The sequence below is a fragment of the Meles meles genome, chromosome X, assembly GCF_922984935.1.
Source record: "Meles meles chromosome X, mMelMel3.1 paternal haplotype, whole genome shotgun sequence".
NCBI lineage: Eukaryota > Metazoa > Chordata > Mammalia > Carnivora > Mustelidae > Meles > Meles meles.
Window position 1 is genome coordinate 85142755 of NC_060087.1, and position 24583 is coordinate 85167337.

A 24583-nucleotide genomic window follows, 5' to 3' on the forward strand; every position below is an offset into this window, starting at 1 on the left:
GCTGTGAAGGTACACACCATTTTCCAGAGATGCTCAGCTTCCAGGTAGTGGTTTTCAACACAGGATTTCTCAGGAACAAATCAAGTCCTAGAGTATTTCCCGACCATGATAGCTGTTTGGGGTCTCAGATTAGCTCTCTTCTCCCCTCTTTCCCTGTTTGGTTTCCCTGGGTAGCCTCCCGAGGGTCTCAGTTTAAACCTCACTTCCTGTGGGAAGTTTCCTCAGACACAGATAATGGCTTGATTATCCTGAGTCATCTGGTCACTCCACGAGGTCACCATTTCCAGATACACTTTTTTTATTTGCAAGGAGTCTGATAAGAGTGAGTTCCAAAAGTCTCACAGGCTGTGTGGCTTCATACAATGCACTGAAGACTCTAGAGGTTTCAAGTGTCCTATCTGAAGCTTTGTCCCAGAATTCAACTTTTGTGCTTTTTAAACAAGATTTTATTTATTTATTTGTCAGAAAAAGAGAGAGAGAAAGAGAGAGAGAGAGAGAGAAAAGCTGAGCACAAGCAGGGGGAGCAACAGGCAGAGGGAGAAGCAGGCTCCCTTCTGAGCAAGAACTTGAACCCAAGACCCTGGGATCATGACCTGAGCTGAAGGCAGATGTTTAACCGATTGAGTCACTCCTATGTCCCAACCTCTTACACTTTTGAGAGGGATGTCCAGGACATGGGCCAGTTGAGCAATGGAAATGCAGAGTTGTTCCAAGGAGAACAACAGGGGCGGGTGCTGTAGAGAAGCTGTGGAGGCTGTGGGTGGATGCTCCCTCCTCTAAAAGATCCCATGAGAACTCCTAAATGAATCTATTCTTTTTACCAGACACGGTATTCCATGGCAAAGACCACAGGAACCTTCTAGAGGTAGAATTGCGGGATAGAAAGTTTTAAACCATTTACTTTGTGGAATACTGTTGAAAATATATTCCCAAAATACATAAATGGACTCGGAAAAGAGGGAAAATTAAAGAAGCAAGCAAAGGTCTCCATTAAACTCCGGTGACTTACAATCAATTTCTATATTCTTATTAACTGTGGGCATAATAGGACACTGACAGCTTCTAATCTACATAATAATATAGAACCTCTTGGCAGAACTGTAGGGTCCACATGGTGTTTCCCTCTTTACAGATGAGAAAGCTGAGCCTCACATCCTAGGCGTGGCTGAGGCCATAACACCTGTGTGACCTACACTGCCCTTGTGATTTCATCAAATGCCCACAAGGACCCCATGAGGGAAGGTCCTGTACCCAGTCCGTGGATGGGAGGCCTGAGGCTTGGGGAGCTTAGTGCCCCATCCTGACCTATGTCATTGGCAGAACCCAGACTGGAACCCACATCTTTCTGACCCCCAACCCTTACTCTTCCCATTGCGTATACTGATCTGGGCTTTTTTCCTGACTGTTAGAGGAATCTCTGCTCAGTACAGACAGTGTGGAAAATACATTCACGTATGGAGGGGAAAATATAAATAACCACCAACTCCACAACCCACTGTGGAGTTGCGTTAACTGACAAACTGTTAACTTTTGGGGTTTCTTTCCTTGAACACTATTTAAAACCTAATTTTAATTTACTGTGGCTATTTGGAGCAACTCTTTTGTCTTCATTTCTACTGTTCTAAACTGTATCACACAAATGCTGTTTCTAACAAAGAAGGAAAGCTATGTAATATCTTTGACAATGAATTAACTATTGCAAGAATATGATAGGCAGAACCTGACAGAAACATTCAGAGAACACAATTCTTTGTTGCTCAGAGAACTTCGTCTTAAAGCAAATTACAGTTAAAGTTTCCTTAATGACCTGTTTGCTTATAGGCAATGCGAATTCCAGACGATACAAATTTAAGCCAAAATTAAGTGAACTTCATCCATATTCATAAGGAATCTTGAAAGAAAGTCTTATATGTGCCTAAGTTGTTGATCTACCAAGACCCAGTTTAAATACCATCCATTACTTCCTCACAGCAAATGTGGCTGGACACAAAGCAATCCTTGTCCTGTCAGCGAGCCAGTCCATTTTCTGGAGTTAGGAAAAGTGCAGGGATCAGTATCCACGATGGAAAGGAAATTAACTTTCTACTGGCAAAAGTATGATGTACTCATTCTGTAATCATTGAGCACTAAACTGAGCTTGAGTAGAAAACGGTTGAAAGCTTGATTCGTGACAAACAAACCAAGCTTTCAACCTTTTTCTACTATAGAAATCCCAGGTGTGCAAGACAGTGCACTGTATGAGCGCAGACATCCACACCTCACTTACTCCAACCAGGGCCTCAGCCGGAACTTGCTGTGGTAATCTAGGATCTGCCTCTCTTCTCCCTTCCTTACACACACACAAGAAGCCCCTTTCCCTGGATGTGTGAAGTCCCTTCCCTTCTGCTGGCCTCACTTATGGGAGGAGGAGGAAAGAGGAGGAAAGAACCAAATCTCAGTGGTTAGGAGTATCTGCATTGGAGTGAAGCAGATCTGGGTTTGAGCCCTGGTTTCATCACCTGCTAATGTAGTGGTGCCCAAATTTGCTGACCATGCACTTGGCTCAGATGAATAAATCTACTGAGGGCCTTTGTAACCAGGCTGGTTGTCCTCATTGGTTCCATCTCTACCTGGCTTTGTCTAGGCCAGTACTCTGTCCCATTGAGAATACACAGTCTTATACATTTTCCCTCATCCAGTAGGGCTGGGTCATTTCCCCCCACCATGTTCCCACCGAAATTAACCTTAACAAGGTCAACAACCACCTTTCTCACATTTCTAGATCATGAGTGTTGAAATGAAGGTTCAAATGAAGACAAAGATTTCCCTAAGACGGAATTCATTTGCTTGTGTCTAGACCAATATTATATTGCAATGCTCTCATTTACCTAAAAACTAGAGTTTAAAATACCTTCCATAGAGTCAGAGTGACATAATGGGGGAAGGGTGTGCTATAGACAATGGGCTTTCAAACAAAGGAAACATTTTCCTCTGACTCCATCATAATGAATTTTGCTAATGGGTTTACTGAGTGGTAGCAATAAATTTTTACAGTCTTTTCAATAACCTTTATCTTATTTGGTTTTATTTTTTTTTCCTCAAGGGATTCCAAGTACGCAGTGAAATCCTCTAAAATTATAATGTTGTTTCATACTATATCATGGCTAGATGCCTCATCTAAAAACATTTCTCTAATATACCATAATTAGACAATGTGCCTGGTGTGATCTGGATGTTTGTGTCCCTCCACAAGGGCATATACCATAACCCCCAACTCAGTGGTACTAGGAAAAGGGATCTTTGCAAGATGATCAGGTCATGAGGGCAGAGCCCTTATTAAAAAGTCCCCAGAGCGGGGTGCCTGTGTGGCTCAGTGGGTTAAAGCCTCTGCCTTCGGTTCAGGTCATGATCCCAGGGTCCTGGGATCGAGCCCCACATCAGGCTCTCTGCTCAGCGGGGAGCCTGCTTCCTCCTCTCTTTCTCTCTCTGCCTGCCTCTCCGCCTACTTGTGATATCTCTCTCTGTCAAATAAATAAATAAAATCTTTAAAAAAAAAATAAAAAGTCCCCAGAGAGCTTGCCTGTCCCTTCTGTCATGTGAGAACACAGCAAGAAGTTGGCAGTCTGCAACCCAGAAGAGAGTCTTCGCTAGAATTCAACCATGCTGTCACTGTGAACTTGGACTTCTAACCTCCAGAATTATGAGAATAATTCTTGTCATTACAAGCCATCCAGGCTTTGGTTTTTGCTATAGCACCCTGAATGGACTGAGACAGTACTGAAACATAACGGTGGTGGTAGGGAACTCCTTTGCATGTTCTGGAATCCTAAGTCAAAGTGCTTATACTTCACAACAGAAGTCATAGTGCTGGACTTTCTTTTGGGATGTGTTCATTCAGTGAAATAACTTAGCCTATATAATAAACATACATACATCCATGTTAATTAAGTAAATGTTTGAATTAATGAAGAGATGGGTGAGAGGTGTCGAGTTGTCTTCATTTAATAATTCCAAGTAGTATATGTGGATATGCTCCCTCCATGATGTCTTACTTTATGTGCCAACTTGACTGGGCCATGGGATGCCCGGATATCTGGTTAAACATTATTTCTAGGTGTTCTGTGAGGGTATTTCTGGAGGCAATTAGCATTTGAATGGTGTACCCTTTGCACCAACAATTTCCCTGTTAGCTTATCTTCAGGACACAGTTAAGGATAGCAGTAAAGTATTGGTTAGATGGATTGAGCAAACCAGATCACCCTCCCCAATGTGAATGGGCATCATCCATTCTGTTGAGGGCCAAAATAGAACAAAAAAGGTGGAAGAAGGGAGGATTTGCTCTCTCTTCCTGACTCACTGAGCTGGACATTGGTTTTCTCCTGCCTTCAGACTGGGACTCACACAATCTGTGCTTGGTTTCTCAGGCCTTTGGCCTTGGACTGGAATTACATCATCAGCTTTCCGGGGTCTCAATCTAAATAGATGCCAAATCACGGGACTTCTTATTTTCCATAATGGCACAAGCTAGTTCCTCATAATCAATCAATCTCAGTCGCTCTCTATCTCTCTGTCTCTCTCTCTCGCCGCTCTCTCCTCGCCCCCCTTTCCCTATATGTGTATATAGGGCAGGGCAAACTTAATGCCTCATTGCTTAAGAATAGAGTAGGCAAACGGAGAAGAGAGAAATTCAGCAAACATCAGCTTAACCCAGCAATGAATATCAACATCTCCAGTGATGTTATGTGAGTATCATGTCCTCCCAGTTAGGCTGTGATAAGAAGGGCTGTGGGACACTGTGGTTTTGTTGTGTGTTTTTTTTTTTTTGTTTTGTTTTGTTTTTCAGAAAACCCTTAATCTTCATCTAGTTATGAAAGAAAAAAAAAACAAAACAGACCAAGCCTTTATTCCTCAAGGCTATCAGGTCATGAAAATAGTATAGCTAGCAGTCCCTCACAGAGTTAAGCAGTTACCATATGACCAATAAATTCCACTCCTAGGTACATACCTAAGAGAAATAAAAACACATGTCAACATAAAAGATTGTGAACAAATGTACATATCATCATCATTCATAATAGCTAAAAAGTAGAAAACAACCCAAATGACTACCAGAAGATGAATAGATAAACAAAATGTGGTATATCCATGCAGTAGAATATTATTCATTCAAAAAAAGGAATGAACTACTGGCACATGATACAATATGCATGAACCATAAAAATATTATGTGACGTAGCCAAATATGCAAAAGACCACATTTTGTATGACTCTGTTTAAATGAAATGTCCAGAATAGGCAAATCCATAGAGACGGAAAACACATCTCTGGTTCCTCAGGTTGAGGGTGGGTGCAAGATTTAATGGAATTCAAGCATAATGGGACTTTTGGGAGAGATGGAAATGCCTAAAGCTCACTTGTGTTGATGACTGCACAACTCCATACATTTACTGAAATCATCAAATTGTACCCTTAAAATGTGTGAACTTTATTGTCTAAATTACATCCCAATAAAGTTGGTTACAAAGTGATGTTGACCTAGTCTCCTGTTGTACCACAGTGAACACCACCCTTTTAATAAAAAGGGTCTTGAGGCACTTGGGTGGTTCAGTGGGTTAAGCGTCTGCCTTTGACTCAGGTCCTGATCCCAGGGGCCTGGGATCTAGCCCTGCGTTGGACTCGCTGCACAGCAGGGCACCTGTCTTTCCCTTTACCCCTCCCTCTGCTCATGCTTTCTCTCTCTCACTCTCTCTTTCTCTCAAATAAATAAATAAAAATCTTTTTTAAAAGGTCTTGATGCTTGTGTTTGGTATAAAAATGAATCTATATAAAACTGTCCCCTTATCTCAGGCCTGCTGTTTCTATGTCCTGTGTTCCTCCAAACAATGATCTTCCCCCCGACATGCCACCTCAGGTTGCTCTTGTGTGCAAAGTGTGATTTATTACTTCCACAGCTTCCAACTGTGGTGGTGGCTTGAGAGTTGGTCCAGGACAATGTCCAGGGCCTGGTCTGTGTGACATGATCTTAGCATTACTACTTTCTTCCCTGCTCTGCGGACTTTCTCGTGTGACTCCACTTTGAGGGGGCCAGTACTAAACTGTAACTATCTCTCCAGGGGTCAGTGTGGTAGGACTTCTCAAAGGGCTACACAGGTGCATACACTTTGCACCAACAATTTCCCTGTTAGTTTATCTTCAGGACATAGTTAAGGATAGCAGTAAAGTATTGATTATAAGGATTGCCTTCCAGATATTTTCTTAGTTTCACTCTGGGCCTGGATTTAGGAAGGAAGCCCAAACAGGAAGCAACACCATGAAGGGGCAGAAGGAAACAGAAGGAAATGTCATTTTCAGCAGGTACGCATGCACGCACACATTCACACGCACGCCCTCATTCACCAACCAGGTTCTGTTGTTACCATACTAGAATTCTCTCACAACAGCTTGCTGGGCTCAAAGAGTACACAGTCCACTCTCCAGTACACCTATCCATGGGAACTGTGCCCTGAAATGTGTCCTTTGCAGTGTATAGACACTGAGAAGATGCCATGAACACAGTGTTGACGATAAGGGATATAAGAAACACTGAATTCCAAAAAACATGGGTCGCAACAATTAGTCATGTCACATCCATAGGATGGAACTCTAGTCAAGCATTCAAAAAATAATTATAATGAAAACACTGAGGAGAGATGATTTACTGCCTATAGGATTAGCAATGATTCATGTTATTTCCAAAGCGTGGAGAAATGGAAAATCCCATACCATATGGTTAAAAATGTGCATTAGTAATAGTAGTCTGGACATATTGTGTTCACATACAATTTCCTAGATTTCACAGCTTGGAAAGAATAATTTCAGGAACTTAATAAGGAGATGTTTACGCTATGGAGTATTACGCCTCCATCAGAAAGGATGAATACCCAACTTTTGTAGCAACATGGATGGGACTGGAAGAGATTATGTTGAGTGAAATAAGTCAAGCAGAGAGAGTCAAATATCACATGATTTCACTTATTTGTGGAGCATAACAAATAACATGGAGGACATGGGGAGATGGAGAGGAGAAGGGAGTTGAGGGAAATTGGAAGGGGAGATGAACCACGACAGACTATGGACTCTGAAAAACAATCAGGGTTTTGAAGGGGCGGGTGGGGGGGTGGGAAGTCGGGGGAGCCAGGTGGTGGGTATTATGGAGGCACGTATTGCACGGAGCACTGCGTGTGGTACATAAACAATGAATTCTGTTACGTTGAAAAAAAAATAAATTTAAAAAAAAGAAATATAAACTTTTCAGAATTAAAAAAGAGAGATGTTTTACAAAGATACATATATATGAGCAAAGTTGCTAAGTATACTATTGTTTGTAACAGAAAAAAATGGTAAAGATAAAAACACAATTTTTATCACTAGGATACTGGTAAATCAGATTTTGTGACTTCCATAAGATGAAACACCAGAGGATGCAAAAAATCATAATAATAAAGATTTTTAAAATTGCTGTAATTTAAAATGTCATATTAGAAATGCATTTACATGGAAAGATAGTCATAAAAAGAGCAAAGGTGGGCGCCTGGGTGGCTCAGTGGGTTAAGCCTCTGCCTTCCGCTCAGGTCAGGATCTCAGGGTCCTGGAATCGAGTCCCGCATCTCAGGGTCCTGGAATCGAGTCCCGCATCCGGCTCTCTGCTCAGCAGGGAGCCTGCTTCCTCCTCTCTCTCTCTGCCTGCCTCTCTGCCTACTTGTAATCTCTGTCTGTCAAATACATAAATAAAATATTTTTTAAAAAAGCAAAGGTGACTTGCAAAGATGGTGAACAGAACGGATCCCTTTCTGCTAATACGGGTCTCTAGCTACTTATCTAGAGGCCTCAAAAAATAAAAATGAGGATAATATTTTTCTTCTCCTCACATACAGCTTTCTCTTGAGCATAGCAGGAGTTAGTCTGTATCCCTGGACCTTGGGTGTGCCGCTTTTCCTCCCAAACTTCCAGCAAGCTCTGTCTTGTGGGTTTGGGCAGCGGCCCCTTGCTCCCACCTTCCTGCTCCCTGATGTTCAAGCTGCAGTTCAGGCTTCTGTCAGGAGGTAGCACCAACGCACCACTCCATTCGACTTTCTCTACAAACACGTAGTCAAGGAACCAAAAAAGTATAATACCCTTTCTGAAATTTCAGCTTATGAACCTATGTACAGAATGATTCTAATTCTGTCCGAAAAAAAAAAAAAAAACCTAATATGTCTACAAGAAGACTGGAAAAACATTTTATGTGGGGGTCTAAATCCAGATGAAACACCAAGTGGTGGTAATACGCCTTGGCAGTCAGCAAAGGCTGGTAACCGACAACACAGGGCAGACATGTGACAGAGATGTTGGGGCGTCAGAGCAGGGCTGGACAGCTGTGCCCTGTGTCATAGACAGGGGATGACAGACAGGGGGTGGGAGAAGGACTGGACAGCCCGGAGAGCCGTGGGGGTAATGGAGGCTGAACCCCTTGGCCACTAGGAGGGAAACTCCATAGTCAGGTCAACCTACACTGAGGAGGGAAGAGAGAAATCAATGAACAAGGATGAAGACCTGGGGTCAACAGCAAATGGAACTGCTTTTAAATACAAAAAGAGTTTTCTGAACAGAACTGTTATTATATTTAACAAACCATTTCTAGACATTTGTTAGCCTTTGCAAAACATACTCCTTTTCCTAAAAGGAAAAATGGAAGTGGATGCCACCGGGTAGCCAGATTCAGGATGTCAGCTCTGAGAGTCTCAGACCTGGAGGCTCAGCAAGGGAAGAGACAGATGGAAGTTTGGATCTTGGCTGCATGGCACCACCCAGAGATGGAGAGAATTTGTTTCATTTAATTTCCAGCTACTTTACATATAGTGCGGGACTGGTTTCAGGAGTGAAACCAGTTTCATCACTCACACGCAACACACAGTGTTCATCCAAGGGCCCTCCTTAATGCTCATCACCCATTTATCCCACCAATCTCCCTTCCAGCAACCCTCAGTTTGTCCTCTACAGTTAAGAGTCTCTTATGGTTTGCATTCCTCTCTGTTTTTATCTTAATTTTTTCTTCCCTTCCCTTATGTTCATTTGTTTTGTTTCTTAAATTCCACACTGAGTGAAATCATGTGATATTTGCCTTTCTCTGACTGACTTCTTTCTGATTTTCGGTTGATGTTTGCCTTGTAATCTTAGTTCCCTATGGGTTCAAAAAACTTGTGAAGTTGCAGACTGTCTTTTGTTGTAAGGATGAGAGGTACATTCTTTCCAACTTTCTATCCTGAATGGAAGACGGCAGGTCTAGTTTGTTTTTAATTTGTTATACTTAATTTGAGGTATGATTAACATACAGTGTTATATTTGCAAATGATATATCCAACAAGGGACTAATATCCAAAATATATAAAGAACTTACACAACTCAGGTATGCAATGTGAAGATTCAACAATTCTATACATTTCTCAGTGCTCATCATGAGTGTAGTCTTTTTTTTAAAGATTTTTTTATTTATTTGATGAGAGAGATCACAAGTAGGCAGAGAGGCAGGCAGAGAGAGAGAGAAGAGGAAGCAGGCTCCCTGCTGAGCAGAGAGCCCGATGCAGGACTCGATCCCAGGACCCTGAGACCATGACCTGAGCTGAAGGCAGAGGCTTAACCCACTGAGCCACCCAGGCACCCCCATGAGTGTACTCTTAATCCCCTTTATGTATTTCACCCCTCTCCCCACCTCCTCTCTGGTACTATCAGTTTGTTGTCTATGGTTTAGAGTCTATTTCTTAGTTTGTTTGTTTCTTTTTTTTCCTTTGCTCATTTTTCCCCTCAAATTCCACATATGAGTGAAATTATATGTTTTCTCTTCCCCTGATTGACTCACTTCACTTAGCATTACACCCTCTATATCCATGCATGTTGTTGCAAAATGGCAAGATTTCATTCTTGTTTATGGCTCAGTAATTTTCCATGGTGTGTATGTGTGTGTGTGTATAGATAGATAGATAGATAGATAGATAGATAGATAGATAGATCGATCTACATATCACTTTTTCTTATTCATCTGTAGATGGATACATGGGTTGCTTCCAGATTGGCTATTGTAAATAATGCTGCAATAAACAGAAGGGTGCATATATCTTTTCAGATTAGTGTTTTTGTTTTCTTTGGGTATATACCCAATAGTACATTACTATATCATAGGGTAATTCCATTCTTAATTTTTTGAGGAATGTCATTACTATTTTCCACTGTGACTGCATCAATTTGCATTCCCACTACTGGTACAAAAGGGTTCCTTTTTCTCCACATCCTCACCAACCCTTGTCATTTCTTGTGTTTTTATTTTAGTCATTCTGATAGATGTAGAGTAATATCTCATTTTAATGAGATAGTGATTTTAATTTGTATTTTCCTGATGATAAGTAATGTTGGGCATCTTTTCATGTGTCTGTTGGCCATCTGTTTGTCTTCTTTGAAGAAATGTTTATTCAGATCCTCTGCCTGTATTTTTAATCTGATTTTTTTTTGGTGTTGAGTTGTATAAGTTCTTTATATATTTTGGATATTAGCCCCTTGTTGGATATGTCATTTACAACCTTATGCCATTCAGAAGAATACCTAGCTCTAATTTTTTTTTAATTTTCTGAATCCTTTTTTTAAAGATTTTTATTTATTTATTTGACAGAGATCACAAGTAGGCAGAGAGTCAGGCAGAGAGAGAGGAGGAAGCAGGCTTCTTGCTGAGCAGAGAGCCCAATGTGGGGCTCGAACCCAGGACCCTGGGATTATGACCTGAGCCGAAGACAGAGGCTTTAACCCACTGAGCCACCCAGGCACCCCAGCTCTAATTTTTTAATTGAAATTTCAACTAAAGTAATTACAGATTCCCATGCAGTTGTAGCAAAATGAAACAGAGACATTCCACTTACAGTTTTCCCATACTCCCCCAGTGGTAACATTTTGCAAAACTGTAGTATAATATCTTGACCCAATTATGAACATTAATCCACCTATCTTTTTTTTAAGATTTTATTTATTTATTTGACAGAGAGAGATCACAAGTAGACAGAGAAGCAGGCAGAAAGAGAGAGAGGGAAGCAGGCTCACTGCTGAGCAGAGAGCCCGATGTGGGACTCAATCCCAGGACCCTGAGATCATGACCTGAGCCGAAGGCAGCGACTTAATCCACTGAGCCACCCAGGCGCCCCTTAATCCACCTATCTTATTCATATTTCCCCAATGTTACTTGTACTTATTTATGTGTATGTGTGTGTATTAACTTCTGTACAATTTTATCACCTGTGTAGATTCATGTATCCACCACAATATTTAAGGTAGTAAATAGCTCCAAAACCACAGTGATCCCTCTTGTTGCCCTTTAACCCCACTCACGTTCCTCCCACCCCCACACCCCTATCACTAACAACTGGCAACCACTGAGATATCCCTCAATTTCTAAAATTTTGTCATTTCAAATGTTTATATGAGTGGTATCACATAGTATGTAACTTTTGGGGGATTGTCTTTTTTCACTCAGTATAATTACCTGGACTGCGTCCAAGTTGTTGCATGCATTAATAGTTCATACCCTTTTATTATTCAGTAGTATTCTGTAATGTGTATTTTCTACAAATTGTTTATTCACCTGTTTGAGAACATCTAGGCTAATTCCACATGTTGGATAAGACAAATAAAGCTTCTGTGAACATTAGTATAAATTTTTTGTGTGAACATAAGTTTTCTTTTCTCTGAGATAAATGCCCAAGAGTACAATTGCTGGGTGATATGATAATGTATTGCAAATACCTGTTTAGTTTTATAAAAAACTGCTAAACTGTTTTCCAGTGTGTCTGTAGCAGTTCCACACCAGCAATATATGAATGATTCAGTTTCTCTACATCCTTGCCAGCATAGGTGTTGTCACTTTATTTTAGCCATTCTGAAAAATGTATAGTAATAATGCAGAATGATTTTAACTTGCATTTCCCTGATGTTTAATTATGGCTAGAAATTTTATGTTTGTTTGTTATTTGCGTATATTTTTCAGTGAAATGTCTTTTCACATTTTTTATCACTCTCTAATCAGATTGTGTGCTTACATTTAAATTTTGAGTATTTTTACGTATTTTAGATATTGTTCCTTATTAGACAGATGTTGTGCAAATACTTTCTCTTAGTCTGTAACTTGATTTTCATCCTCTTTACATGGTCTTTTATTGAACAAATATTATTAAGTTTGATGACGTCCAATTTTTAAAATTTTTCCTTATATGGATCTTCCTTTTGTTGTAAAGTCTAAAAAATTTTTGCCTAGACATAGATAAAAAATTTTGCTTCTATTTCTCCAAATGTTTTATAGTTTTAGATTTAAGTCTATAATACATTTTGAGTTAATTTTTAATATCAAGTGTGAGGTTTAGGTCAAGGTTCATTTTTTTCTTATGATGTCCAATTGCTCCAGGACCATTTGTTGAAAAGGTTATTTTTTCCCTACTGAATTACTTTTGCACCTTTGTCAAATATCAGTTGAGCATATTTGTGTGGGTCTGTTTTGGGGTTCTTTGTTCTGTTTCATTGATCTATGGGTCTTTCCCACTACTGATACCACGCTGTCTTGATTACTGTAGCTATATAGTAAGCCTTAATACCAGGTGGAACTCCCACTTTCTTCTTCTCTGTCCAGATCATTTTAAGTATTTCAGGGGCCTATGTATTATCGTATTAATGTTGGAATAAGCTTGTCTATGTCTATTAAAACATTGCTGGCATTTTATCATAATATATTAAACCTACAGATTAATTTGGGGAGAACTGACATCTTTACTATGTTGAATCTTCCAATCTGCGAACACAATATGTCTTCATTTGTTTTGGCCTACTTTAAATTATCAGTATTTTGTAATTTCTGCATATGGATACTGTACATGTTTAGTAAATTGTAAGCCTAAATATTTTATTTTCTTTGTAGTGATTTTAAATGGTATTGTGTTTTTAAGTTTGGTTTCTTCATGTTCATTGTTAGTATGTGATTGATTTTTGTGCACTGATCATGTATTATGGCTCCTTACCCAACTAATTTAATAGTTCTAGGATTTTTGTTTTTGATTCCTTGAGATTTTCTACAAAGACAATCATGTCATCTGTAAATAGGGACAGACGTTTTGCTTCTTTTCTACCTGTATGCTTTTATGTCTTTCTCTCGCCCTATTGCATTGACTAGATTCCAGGACTATATTGCATTAGAGAGGTGAGAGTGAGCATCCTTGCCTAATTCCTGATCCTGATTTAAAAAAAGCATAAGCATTCAGACTCCCACCATCGAATATGTGTAAATTGTAAGAGGGTTTTTTTTTATATAAATACCCTTTATCCCTTGAGGAAGTTTCCATTTCAATTTTTGAGGTTTATTGTTATGAATGGGTGTTTTATACTGACAGCGCTTTTTGTACATGAATTACTATAATCATATGATTTTATTCTTTAGCCTGCTGTTTTGGTGGATTATAGTGATTGATTTTTGAAATGTTGAACAAGCTTTTCATATTCAGAATGAAGCTCACTTCACCATGATATATAATTCTTAATACATTTTTGGATTAGGTTTACTAATATTTTGTTAAGGGTGTTTGCATCTAGGTTTATTAGAAATATTGACCTGAGAGTTTCTTTAATTTCACTTTTTCTTTTTTTTTTTAAATTGGATTAACACTGATCTCATAAAATGAGTTAGAAAGTGTGCCATCCTTTTCTATTTTGTAGTAAAGATTATGTAAATTTGGTGTTAATTCTTCAAGTGTTTGGATAGAATTTTATAAAGAAACCATCCAGACCTGTAGATTTCCATTTTAAAAGCTTTTAAATTATGAATTCATTTTCTTATATGGTTATAGAATTATTCAGATTGCCTATTTCATCTTGGTTGTGTTATGATAGTTGGTGTTTTTTGAGGAATCAATCTGTCATATTTAGGGACGCCTGGGTGGCTCAGTAGTTAAGTGTCTGCCTTCAGCTGGGATCCTGATCCCAGGGTCCTGGGATCCAGCCCCCCATTAGGCTCCCTGCTTGGCCATGGGAGGCCTGCTTCTCTCTCTCTCTCCCACTCTCCCTGCTTGTGTTCCCTCCCTCGTTGTGTCTTTCTCTGTAAAATAAATAAAATAAATCTTTTTTAAAAAAATAAATAAATTGTTGTATTTATTTGTATAAAGTAATTTGTAGTATTTCCTTTTTTATCTTTTTACTGACTGCAATAAATGGGAAATGTCTGTAGTGATATCCCACTTCATTTCTGATTGGTGATTTGTAAGTTCTCTTATCTTTGTCAGTTTTGCTAGAAGTTTATCAATTTTATTGATTTTTGGAAGAACCAACCTCTGTTTACTTAAATTTTTCTAGGGTTTTCTTTCTTTCAATTTGATAATTACTACTCTTATCTTTATTACTCTCTCCCTTATGCTTAGTTTGGGTTTATTTTCTTCTTTCTTTTTCTGGTTTCTTAAGTTTGGAACTTAGATTATTGACTTTAGTACTTTTCTCCTTTCCTTTTAAAATTGAAATATAATTGACATTGTGTAAGTTTAAGGTCTATGATGTGTTGATTTGATGCATTTATATATTGCAGTATGATTCCCACCATAGCATTAGCTAACACCTCAATCTCATTGCATAATTATCATTTATTTTTTGTGGTGGGAACAAGTAAAACTAGTCTATTAGCAACTTTGAAGTTTATAGTACAATATTGTTGGTTATAATCACAATGCTGTGCCTTACCTCTCTGGACTTATTTATCTACTAGTTCTAAGTTTGTACCCTTAAACAATACCTCCCCAGATCCTTTTTTCTTTTCTTTTTCTAATTTTAGATTTTTTATTATATTAAGTAAAATTACCAATTTTATTTACTTTATCACAAGGTATATTTTTCTTTATTATATATTTATAGAAAACTAGTAACATTCCTGTGGATTGATTGGTTAATTTTAGATATGTCCGTCTGGAAAAAAAGAATGTTACTGTAAGATATGAGTGAAATTTATAAAATTTACATTGCAGTTACTATGGTAATTACTTAGATACCAAGTTAGGAGGTATATATTCTATATAGAATTTTAATCAATTATCAATCAGTTATTCAATCAAGAATAAAGAATTTTAAATCAGAGAGGCTCCTTTTCTCCACCATTGTGGTGTATGTGACTGACTATTCTTGTCATCTTTTCTCACAAGACTTTCACGATCAAGCAGTTCATGGCCAAGAAATAAAAACAGAATTGTCCCATTCCCCAGCGGATTCAAATGAAAAAGATCATAAAATCAGGTACTGCTCCAAGAGGAGGCATTGGAGAAGGACTATGCTGGATCTATAAGAGATCACACATGAGAAGGTACATATATTTATGCTGTAGGAAGATCACATGTTCATATCCTATCACTTTGTAACATCACTACTACTTGAACAATGACATGTTTAATTGGAGAAATGATTTTTCTGTTACTATACTTCTGTACCAGTGGATTGTTTGTGTAGTAAATATGTGAGACCTTTCATTTAAAAAAAAAAAAGAAGAAAAGAGTTATAAATACAAATACATTTATACTGTCTTTTATATTTATCTATCCAGTTATCTTTACTGGTTCCTTTATCTTGTGTGTTTAGTTACTGTGTAGTATTCTTTTATTTCACCTCAAAGTTCCTTTATTTTCTCATAGGGCAAGTCTGTTAGCAAGGAATTCTCTCATTTTGTACTTACCTAAGGATACCTTGATTTCTTCTTCATTTTTGATGGACAGTTTTCCTGGATATCAAATTCCTGGTTCACAGTCTTTCTTTCAGCACTTAGTATATGTCATACCACTGCCTTTTAACTACCATGATTTCTGATAAGAACTCAACAATTATTCTTATTAAGGATCATCTTATGTCATGCATCACTTTCTTCTTGCTGCTTTCAAGATTCTCTCTTTGTTTTGGGCTTCTGAAAGTGTCTATGATGTATCTAGGTGTGGATCTCTTTTGGCTTACCCCACTTGGAGTTTTGTGAGCTTCTTGGATATTCATATTAATGGTCTCCATCTAATTTAGGAAGTTTGGAGCCATTATTTCCTTGACTAATTCTTTCTGCTCCTTTTTCTTCTCTCCTTCTGGGATTCTCAGTATGTTATCTGTTGGTACAATTGACAATGCCCCACAAGTCTCTTGAGGCTCTGTAGATTTTTTCATCATTCTTTTTTCTTCATGTTCCTCACACTGGAGAATTCCAATTAACCTATCTTTAAGTCCACAGTTTCTTCTGCCAGCTCGTTTCTGCAGCTGAAATCCTCTAACATATTTTTCCTTTTAGTTACTGTGTTTTTCAACTTCGAGATTTCTATTTGGTTGTTTTTTTGAAATGTCTCTTTATTTATATTCTATATCTTACGAGATATTGTTTCATATTTCCCTTTAGTTCTTTAGAAATGTTTTCCTTCAGTTCTTTAAACACATTTAGCCGATTTAAAGTCTTTTCTTAGTAAGTCCAATGTCGGTTTTAATTTGAGACAGTTTCTATCTATTGCTTTTTTTTTTCTGTGTAAGTCATACTCAACTGTTTCTTCTCATGTTGCATGATTTTTTTGAAAACTGAATGTTTTAAACAAGTGGCAACTCGGGAAATCACATTTGCTCCACTCCCCAGGGTTTTCTTGTTGTTGTCATTGTTACAGTTGTTTATTATTGCTGCTACTGCTATTGTTCTAGTTTGCTTATTCAGTGACTTTCCAAACTAATTCTCTAATGTCTGTTTTCTGTGTCATGTGTGACCACTAGAGTCTTTGGTAGGTAAGCTTAATGGGTATCTAATGATTGGACAGAGATCTCCTTAAATGGCTTACACCTATAAATCTCCCTGTCTTTGCCAAGGGGCTGTGTGTGTGTGTGCGCTGAAGCACGCCTTCACTCCTTCAGAAGGCAGTTTGCAACATTATCTTATTCTTCACTTCCTATTTGCACCAAGCCTCATGATCAGCCAAAGGTAATAAAATACAGCTTTCTCAGATCTGTCTTGGACATGTACACAACCTTATACCTATACATGGCATTCTAGTTCCTTAGAATATGTGTGTTTGTCAAAGCCCCCTACCAATGCAACAACACATGATTTTCCTCTGAAGTTTTTTTAAGGCAACTCCTGTTTGTCCTTTTAAAAGGTACCACCTCCTTGGGAAGCTATGACCCTACACTATTACCATGGACTGTATTTGACAGATGCTATGGGGATAAGAATTTTTTTCACTGAGCAACTTGTCATGTTCAATTAGGACAAGCATTTTGAATACAGTTTGATTTTCAAGAAGCTACCAGACAGGTCATAATAATAACTCTCTAGGGATAGGGCTTTTGGGGGTGTACCAGGTTTGTTTTGCCACCTTCAGTAGCTGATATGCTGCCAGTCTTCACATCTACTGTGCTTACCAGTCCCCTGATTTTAAAGAATCCAGTAAATCTAGGGAGGGGAGGATGAAGTTAGGACAAGATAAAATGTCACAAAGTTCACAATTCTTACTTAGATTTGATGGATTTTCTTGGCTTCTTGAATTGTTACAGCCTTTTGTTAATTTCCAAAGTCCTGAGTTTATTGATTTTGATGTTTTTCAGTCAGCATTCTCATTGTTTATATAAAGGAATAGATTTTCAAAGGTCCTCACCCTAATAGTGTTTCTTGTCAAAAGTGCTTCTCTTGGGCGCCTGGGAGAAGGCGGTTAAAGCCTCAGTGGGTTAAAGCCTCTGCCTTCAGCTCAGGTCATGATCTCAGGGTCCTAGGATCGAGTCCCGCATCGGGCTGTCTGCTCAGCAGGAAGCCTGCTTCCTCCTCTTTCTCTATAGTGTTTTCTCTAATAGTGTTTCTCTATTAGTGTTTTCTCTAATAGTGTTTCTCTATTAGTGTTTCTCTAATAGTGTTTCTTGTCAAAAGTGCTTCTCTTGGGCGCCTGGGAGAAGGCGGTTAAAGCCTCAGTGGGTTAAAGCCTCTGCCTTCAGCTCAGGTCATGATCTCAGGGTCCTAGGATCGAGTCCCGCATCGGGCTGTCTGCTCAGCAGGAAGCCTGCTTCCTCCTCTTTCTCTGCCTGCCTCTCTGCCTACTTGTGATCGTACTCTGTCACATAAATAAATTAAATCTTTAAAAAAAAATTTTAAAAAGGTTCTTCTCTACTGTGTATTATTAAAATACATAAAGGTAAGACTTTTGAAAATAAAAACATACATTTAGTAGGATGAATTAAACAGATATTACCAATATGTAATTAAAAAGTAACAATGACATGTTCTTTCTGTTCCATGATACAGTTAGATATTTTTGTACTTCTGTTCCTTCTCCATATTTGTCTGAACTATCTGAAGACTTTAGAACTTATTTCTTTTGTATTATGTAGTGGAAAAACTGAACACAATCAACTTAGAAGACAATTAAAGACCACACAATGGGGAAAAGAAAGTCTCTTCAACAAATAATGTTGGAATAACTGGATCTCCATATGCAAAAGACTGAAATTGGACTCCTCCCTGAAACATATGCAAAAATTAACTCAAAACTGAATATAGACCCAAATTTAAAAAGTTAAAAAAAAACTATTAAAACAAAACATAAGATAAATCTTTGTGTCCTTGCTTTCAGGCAATGTTTTTCCTGATATAACACCAAAAATACAAATTATGAAAGAAAAATAGCTGAAGAAGGCTCCATCAAAATTAAAAACTTTTGTGCTGTAAAAGGCATCAAGAAAATGAAAACACAGCCCTCAGAATGGAATAAAATATTTGCAAACCACATATCTTATAAGGGACTTATATCCAGGATATATAAAAACTTCTGCCACTCAACAATAAAAAGACAAATAATCTAATTCAAAAATGGTCAAAGGATTTGTTGAAGAGGGTGTGGAGAAATTGGATCCATGATCATCCACTGCTGTTGGGACATAAAATAGTCCAGCCACTTTGGAAAACAGTTTGGCAGTTCCTCAGAATCTTAAGCATAGAATTACCATATGCAACAATTTTATTCCTAAGAGAAATGAAAACATTTGTTGACACAAAGTAGGATAGTTAAGCAGATATTTAAAAAAAAAATTTTAATCCTTTCTCAGCTTTTTGGCTAAGATCAAGTGTACTAAATATTTAAAACTTATTTAAAATAACATTACTAATAATAGCCAAAATGTAGAAACTATCCAAATTTCCATCAACTGGTGAATGGATAAAAAATGTGATATAGCTCTCCGGGCTCAGACCTAGTTTGAGGCGACATGGCTAAACGCACCAAGAAGGTCGGAATCGTGGGCAAATACGGGATCCGTTATGGTGCCTCCCTCAGGAAGATGGTGAAGAAGATTGAGATAAGCCAGCACGCCAAGTACACTTGCTCCTTCTGTGACAAAACCAAGATGAAAAGACGAGCTGTGGGGATCTGGCATTGTGGCTCCTGCATGAAAACCGTCGCTGGTGGCGCCTGGACCTACAACACCACTTCTGCCGTCACAGTAAAGTCTGCCATCAGAAGACTGAAGGAGTTGAAAGACCAGTAGAAGCACCACCGTTTGAAACATTGCTAGCCTATAATAAATGGGTTAATTTATGTAACAAAAAAAATGTGATATAACCACACAGTGGAGTATTAATTGACAATAAAAAGGATTAAAGTACTGATACAAGCTACAGCAAGGATGAACCTTGTGTAAATATCATGCTAAGTGAATTAATCCTGTCACAAAAGGCCACATATTTCATGATTCCATTTATATGAAATGTCCAGAAAGGCTACTCTCTAAAGACATTGGGTTATTGGTTTCCAGGGACTGGGGCAAGGGGGGAATACAGATGGGTAAAGGGTTTCTACCTAGGGTGATGAAAATATTTTAAAATTAGATAGTTGTGATGGTTGCATGACTCTGAATATTCTGAAAAAAAACCACTGATGTTTATTTACATTTTAATAAAGTTTACATGCACAAAAAGAATGTTTTGATATGTAGAATTATATTTCAATAATTTTTTTATTTGACAGAGAGAGAGAAAAGGAGATCACAAGGAGGCAGGCAGAGGTGGGGGGGAAGACATAGGGCTTGATCCCAGAACCCTGAGATCATGACCTGAGCCAAAGGCAGAGGCTTAACCCACTGAGCCACCCAGGCACCCCTCAAAAAATTTTTTTAAAGCTACATACAAGTCAAATATAAAATCCACTTTGCCTAGCAGCTCTATTATCAAGCCACATTAGACTACTCCTCATGTCAGAACAATGTTATAACATCAAGCTAAATGTTCTCCCTGAAAAATCATTTGATCATTTAATTTTGGGAATTTTGCTTACGAGCAACAGAGGGTTTTTAAACTTGTAGGAATTTATTTTCAGCTCCGTTAAAATATTCATCTATTTTATATCACAGAATTATTTTGGTAGACCACCTATTTGTCAATAAGGTCTTTTCATCTATAAATTACTCATATAGGCCATCCATTTCTAAAATATCCATTATTTTTAGATACTGAAAGTCATGTTCACTGTCACCATAATTTAAATCTCTCTTTCTCAGGGAAAAGGGTTTTTTTTAAGTTTTTCAAGTTTCAAATATTTATTAATCAGTGTAAACCCCAACACAATACACCAACATGATTTTCTACATTTAGAGGGGAAATAGTTCTAGATAAGTGGAAAATTGTGCAGATGGCTTCCGGAAGACCTTCATTTCAATCAGCCTTATAGTGAAACATTCCCTTTAGAAGTCTGGACCTTCGTTCTTCACTTTGCTTTAATCTACACTCACTGAGGAGAATTTAAATTGAGCATTGGGACCCAGTTTGTTCCAGGGTCCTGGGTTATTCTTCCTATCCCAACTGACATCTGCCTTGAACAATGCCAGGTGCAAGACATACAGCGGTGTTCCAGTACCTCCTGCCCCAATAATTACGAAGAGGGGGATCAAGCTCTCATGTTTCTTGGTCTGACCAAGGATCTGGTGTAACATGGCTATGGCAGAGGCCACCAGTCCAGGAGAAGAATAAATCAAATCTGCAATCCCCAGCACTAAGTAATCTCCACCAGGAAAATGGTTTTAAAGCACAGAGATTATCCGAATTTGTGGAACTTAAACTGGATTCCAAACAAGTACAGTTTTAGTAACAAAACTGAGAAAGTTCTGTTTAGCTTGAGTGACCTTTTCTGGTAACAGTGTTGCGGAGGGTAGGGGCAGGGATTCTGAGAGTCTTATTTCCAAAAGAAATTTTTTTTTCTTCTGTGTGAATTTGTCACAAGTCAAACATAACATTGAACTACTCATGTGCAGTCAGTTTAACCTTTTCCCGGTTCCTTATGGCCTCTTCCAAGATCACCAGAACAATTTTGAATAGCATACAAAGTTCTATTTTAGTCTAATTCAGTCCTGCAGGGACCAAGCTGGCCTGAATTGTCAGAGCCCAAGAAATTTGAGGAGGGTGGGTTCATGGTGTTGGAGGTAGGAGCAGTGGTCTACTCAAGGTATAGGTGTGTGATTCAGGTGAGAAGGCCTTCAGTACAGGAGAAGAGATGGTGTCTGCAATAAGAAATTATCTACTTACAGGTGATTATGATTGCATAAAGGATTGGTCAAACAAGTAAACGTATTAAGGAAAATGGGAGCCAGTTTCCTCATTGTTGGAGAAAGGAGTTACAATTATGAAAATGGAGAAAATTAGAGTGAATCCAGTACTGTTGGATTGAAATTGGAATTATGAGTAAGAACCAACAATTTCCAAGGTGTTTACAGAGACTTGGAAAAAATGTACATGTAAAAATATGTGTGTGTGAGTGTGTGTGTGTGTTCCATAGCTCTGTCTACTAAGAGAACCTGAAAGCAGCAACACTCCAATAGTAGTTGGGCCCACCTAGTGCTTATCTTGCTCTATATACTTTTGCTCACTAAAATGAACGAAGGCTTCTTGAATAAATGTTTAATTCCAAGTCTGGGATGGGGAATATACAAAATGACTCTGAGATATCTTGTGTCAGATATTAAGGAAGTACTCAAAGAAGATTGAGAGTATATCCAAAGGACACAAAAAAACAGCCTGAAGAGGAACAATATTGAGCATCAAAACACATAATGGTAGGATATATTATATTATAGCTAATTCAATTACATGAGGAAACATGAGTCCATGATATAAATATATTTAATAAATACACTTAAATAAATAATTTAAATAATTTTTTTTAAAGATTTTATTTATTTACCTGACAGAGAGAGATCACAAGTAGACAGAGAGGCAGGCAGAGAGAGAGAGAGGGAAGCAGGCTCGCCACTGAGCAGAGAGCCCAATGCGGGACTCGATCCCAAGACCCTGAGGTCATGACCTGAGCCGAAGGCAGTGGCTCAACCCACTGAGCCACCCAGGCGCCAAATTTAAATAAATTTTAAGCTTAATGAGGAACAGTATATTTGTTAGCATCAGATTCTTATCAATTGCAGAGGAACAGTTTTTACAGTGAGAGAAGCTGGGAGACAACATTAATCAAGAGGTCAGAGAACAACATCTAACTAACTGAAAAATCCAAATTGCACACTAGCTGCTGGGATGCAATGAGAAAAATACAGCATCACTTCTATAATATCACTACATATAATCTTTAGCAAACATCAGACATACCCAAATCAAGATGCAGGCTACAAAATAACTGGCCCACAGTCTTCAAAAATGTCAAGGTCTTTAAAGTCAAGGCAAAACTGAGGAATTCTTTTAGACTACAGAGAACCAAAGAGGTGTGATGAGAGGTATGATGATTGTATACAGTACAAGATTCTGTCCGGGATCCTTTTGCTATGATGGACATTATTAGGACAATTGACAAAACCTGGACGGGGTCTGAAGATTATTCACTTGTGGTAAATATTGTTAATGATAACCTCTTGATTTTGATGGTTATATAGGAGAATATTCTTATCTATAAGACATACAAACTGAAGTATTTAGGAGCTATGGGCCATAATGTCGGCAACTTATTCTCATATGGTCTAGTCAGGAGGAACAGGGGATTCCTTGTTTTCTACCAATGACTTTATTGCAAGTGTGTAATTTTCTTCAACAACAACAGAAACAGAGAATTTGGGGCACCTGGGTGGCTCAGTGGGTTAAGCTGCTGCCTTCGGCTCAGGTCATGATCTCAGGGTCCTGGGATCGAGTCCCGCATCGGGCTCTCTGCTCAGCGGGGAGCCTGCTTCCCTCTCTCTCTCTCTGCCTGCCTTTCTGTCTACTTGTGATCTCTCTCTGTCAAATAAATAAGTAAAATCTTTCAAAAAAAAAGAAACAGAATTTATTGTTTTCATCAGAAACAATAAAAATAAATATGAGCTTACACTATAGAGAAAGGCTGAAAGGAACTCCTTTAGGTTTTAAAACAATGTTGCCCTTGGTAACCTCCTTGAGAGCAGATTCAGAGAATGGAGAAGCAGTAAATAAGGGTGGGTTGAGGGATGATAGGGAGATTGGAAAGTAGAGTGAATATATTCCCCTCTTTGAGAAGTTTGTTATTTGTGAAAATGAGAAAAAAGAGGAGAGTTTGGAGCTTAGGGGAACTGCTTTGTAGGGGATGTTTGATATATTTCTCTACTTACTGGAAGGAGAGACATAAGCCAGTTCAAATTAATGATGTAAAGGGATGGCCTAGTAATGAAAATAGAGGATTCAAGGCCTAGCAGTTCAGATGAAGTTGAGGAACACTCAGTCTTTAGTTTTTCTGATTCTTCTGCATTGCCAGGACAATCAGCAACCATTCCATTCAGTATTTTCAAAGAGCTGGGTGTGAAGGATGCTCTCTTACAAAAGATCTTGCTTTAAATCTCTTCATATAGGGGTACCTGAGTGCTCAGTCAGTTGAATGTCTGATTCTTGATCGCAGCTCCGATCATGATCTCATGGATCATGAGATCAAGCCCCACATCTGGCTCCTCACTCACTGGGAAGTCTGCTTGAGACTATCTTCCTCTCCCCTTCTCCCTCCCCCAACTTATATGTGCACACACACATGCACACACACTCTCTCTCTCTCTCTCAAATAAATAAATAAATAAATAAAAATAAGTCTTCAAATAATGTATAATTTAGATATTAGTACTAGTATTAATATCAATTATATCAATATTAATGTTTATATATTAATACATTAATATTGTGTTAATAATTAATAGTATGTTGATATTCATATAATATTCTCCTAAATATATTTGGCCAAACATACACCAAACTACAGAATTGATATCACCAGGGCTGTGGGGAAGTACAGATGTTACATTTTTCCATGTTGCTTGAATTGCCTTGAAACCAGGATTTACCACTTATGTAATTATAAGAAAAATAATATTTTAAAATAAGAAGTGGGAATCTGCACTTAAATGTATTTGCAGAATTACTGTGGAGAGACTTATTTATCTGAAAATACCTCTACAACTAATTGTGAATTGGGGTGGAAAAAGGCAGAAAGCATGTATAGCATCATCCCAAATGTTGTTGATCAGACAACTGTCAAGAGGCTCAGAGACAGCAGTGACAGCACAGGGTCTTGTGCCACACTTCACATCTGGAAAGGTCCATCTAGTGGCTTTAAGA

The 24583-nt window shown here is 38.2% G+C and overlaps 2 protein-coding genes across 2 annotated transcripts; one reads left to right on the top strand and one right to left on the bottom strand.

Annotated features, from left to right (window-relative positions):
* Window positions 1-19226: 19226 nt before the first annotated feature.
* On the top strand, window positions 19227-19594 carry LOC123935189 (60S ribosomal protein L37a-like). Its single transcript, XM_045995722.1, has one exon. The coding sequence runs from the start codon at window positions 19252-19254 to the stop codon at window positions 19528-19530; it is 279 nt and encodes a 92-aa protein (XP_045851678.1). The 5' UTR covers window positions 19227-19251; the 3' UTR covers window positions 19531-19594.
* A 1160-nt stretch (window positions 19595-20754) lies between these two features.
* LOC123934369 (cytochrome c oxidase subunit NDUFA4-like) lies at window positions 20755-20970 on the bottom strand. The gene has a single exon (XM_045994426.1). It carries the CDS (start codon window positions 20968-20970, stop codon window positions 20755-20757), a length of 216 nt encoding a protein of 71 aa, XP_045850382.1.
* Window positions 20971-24583: the final 3613 nt, after the last annotated feature.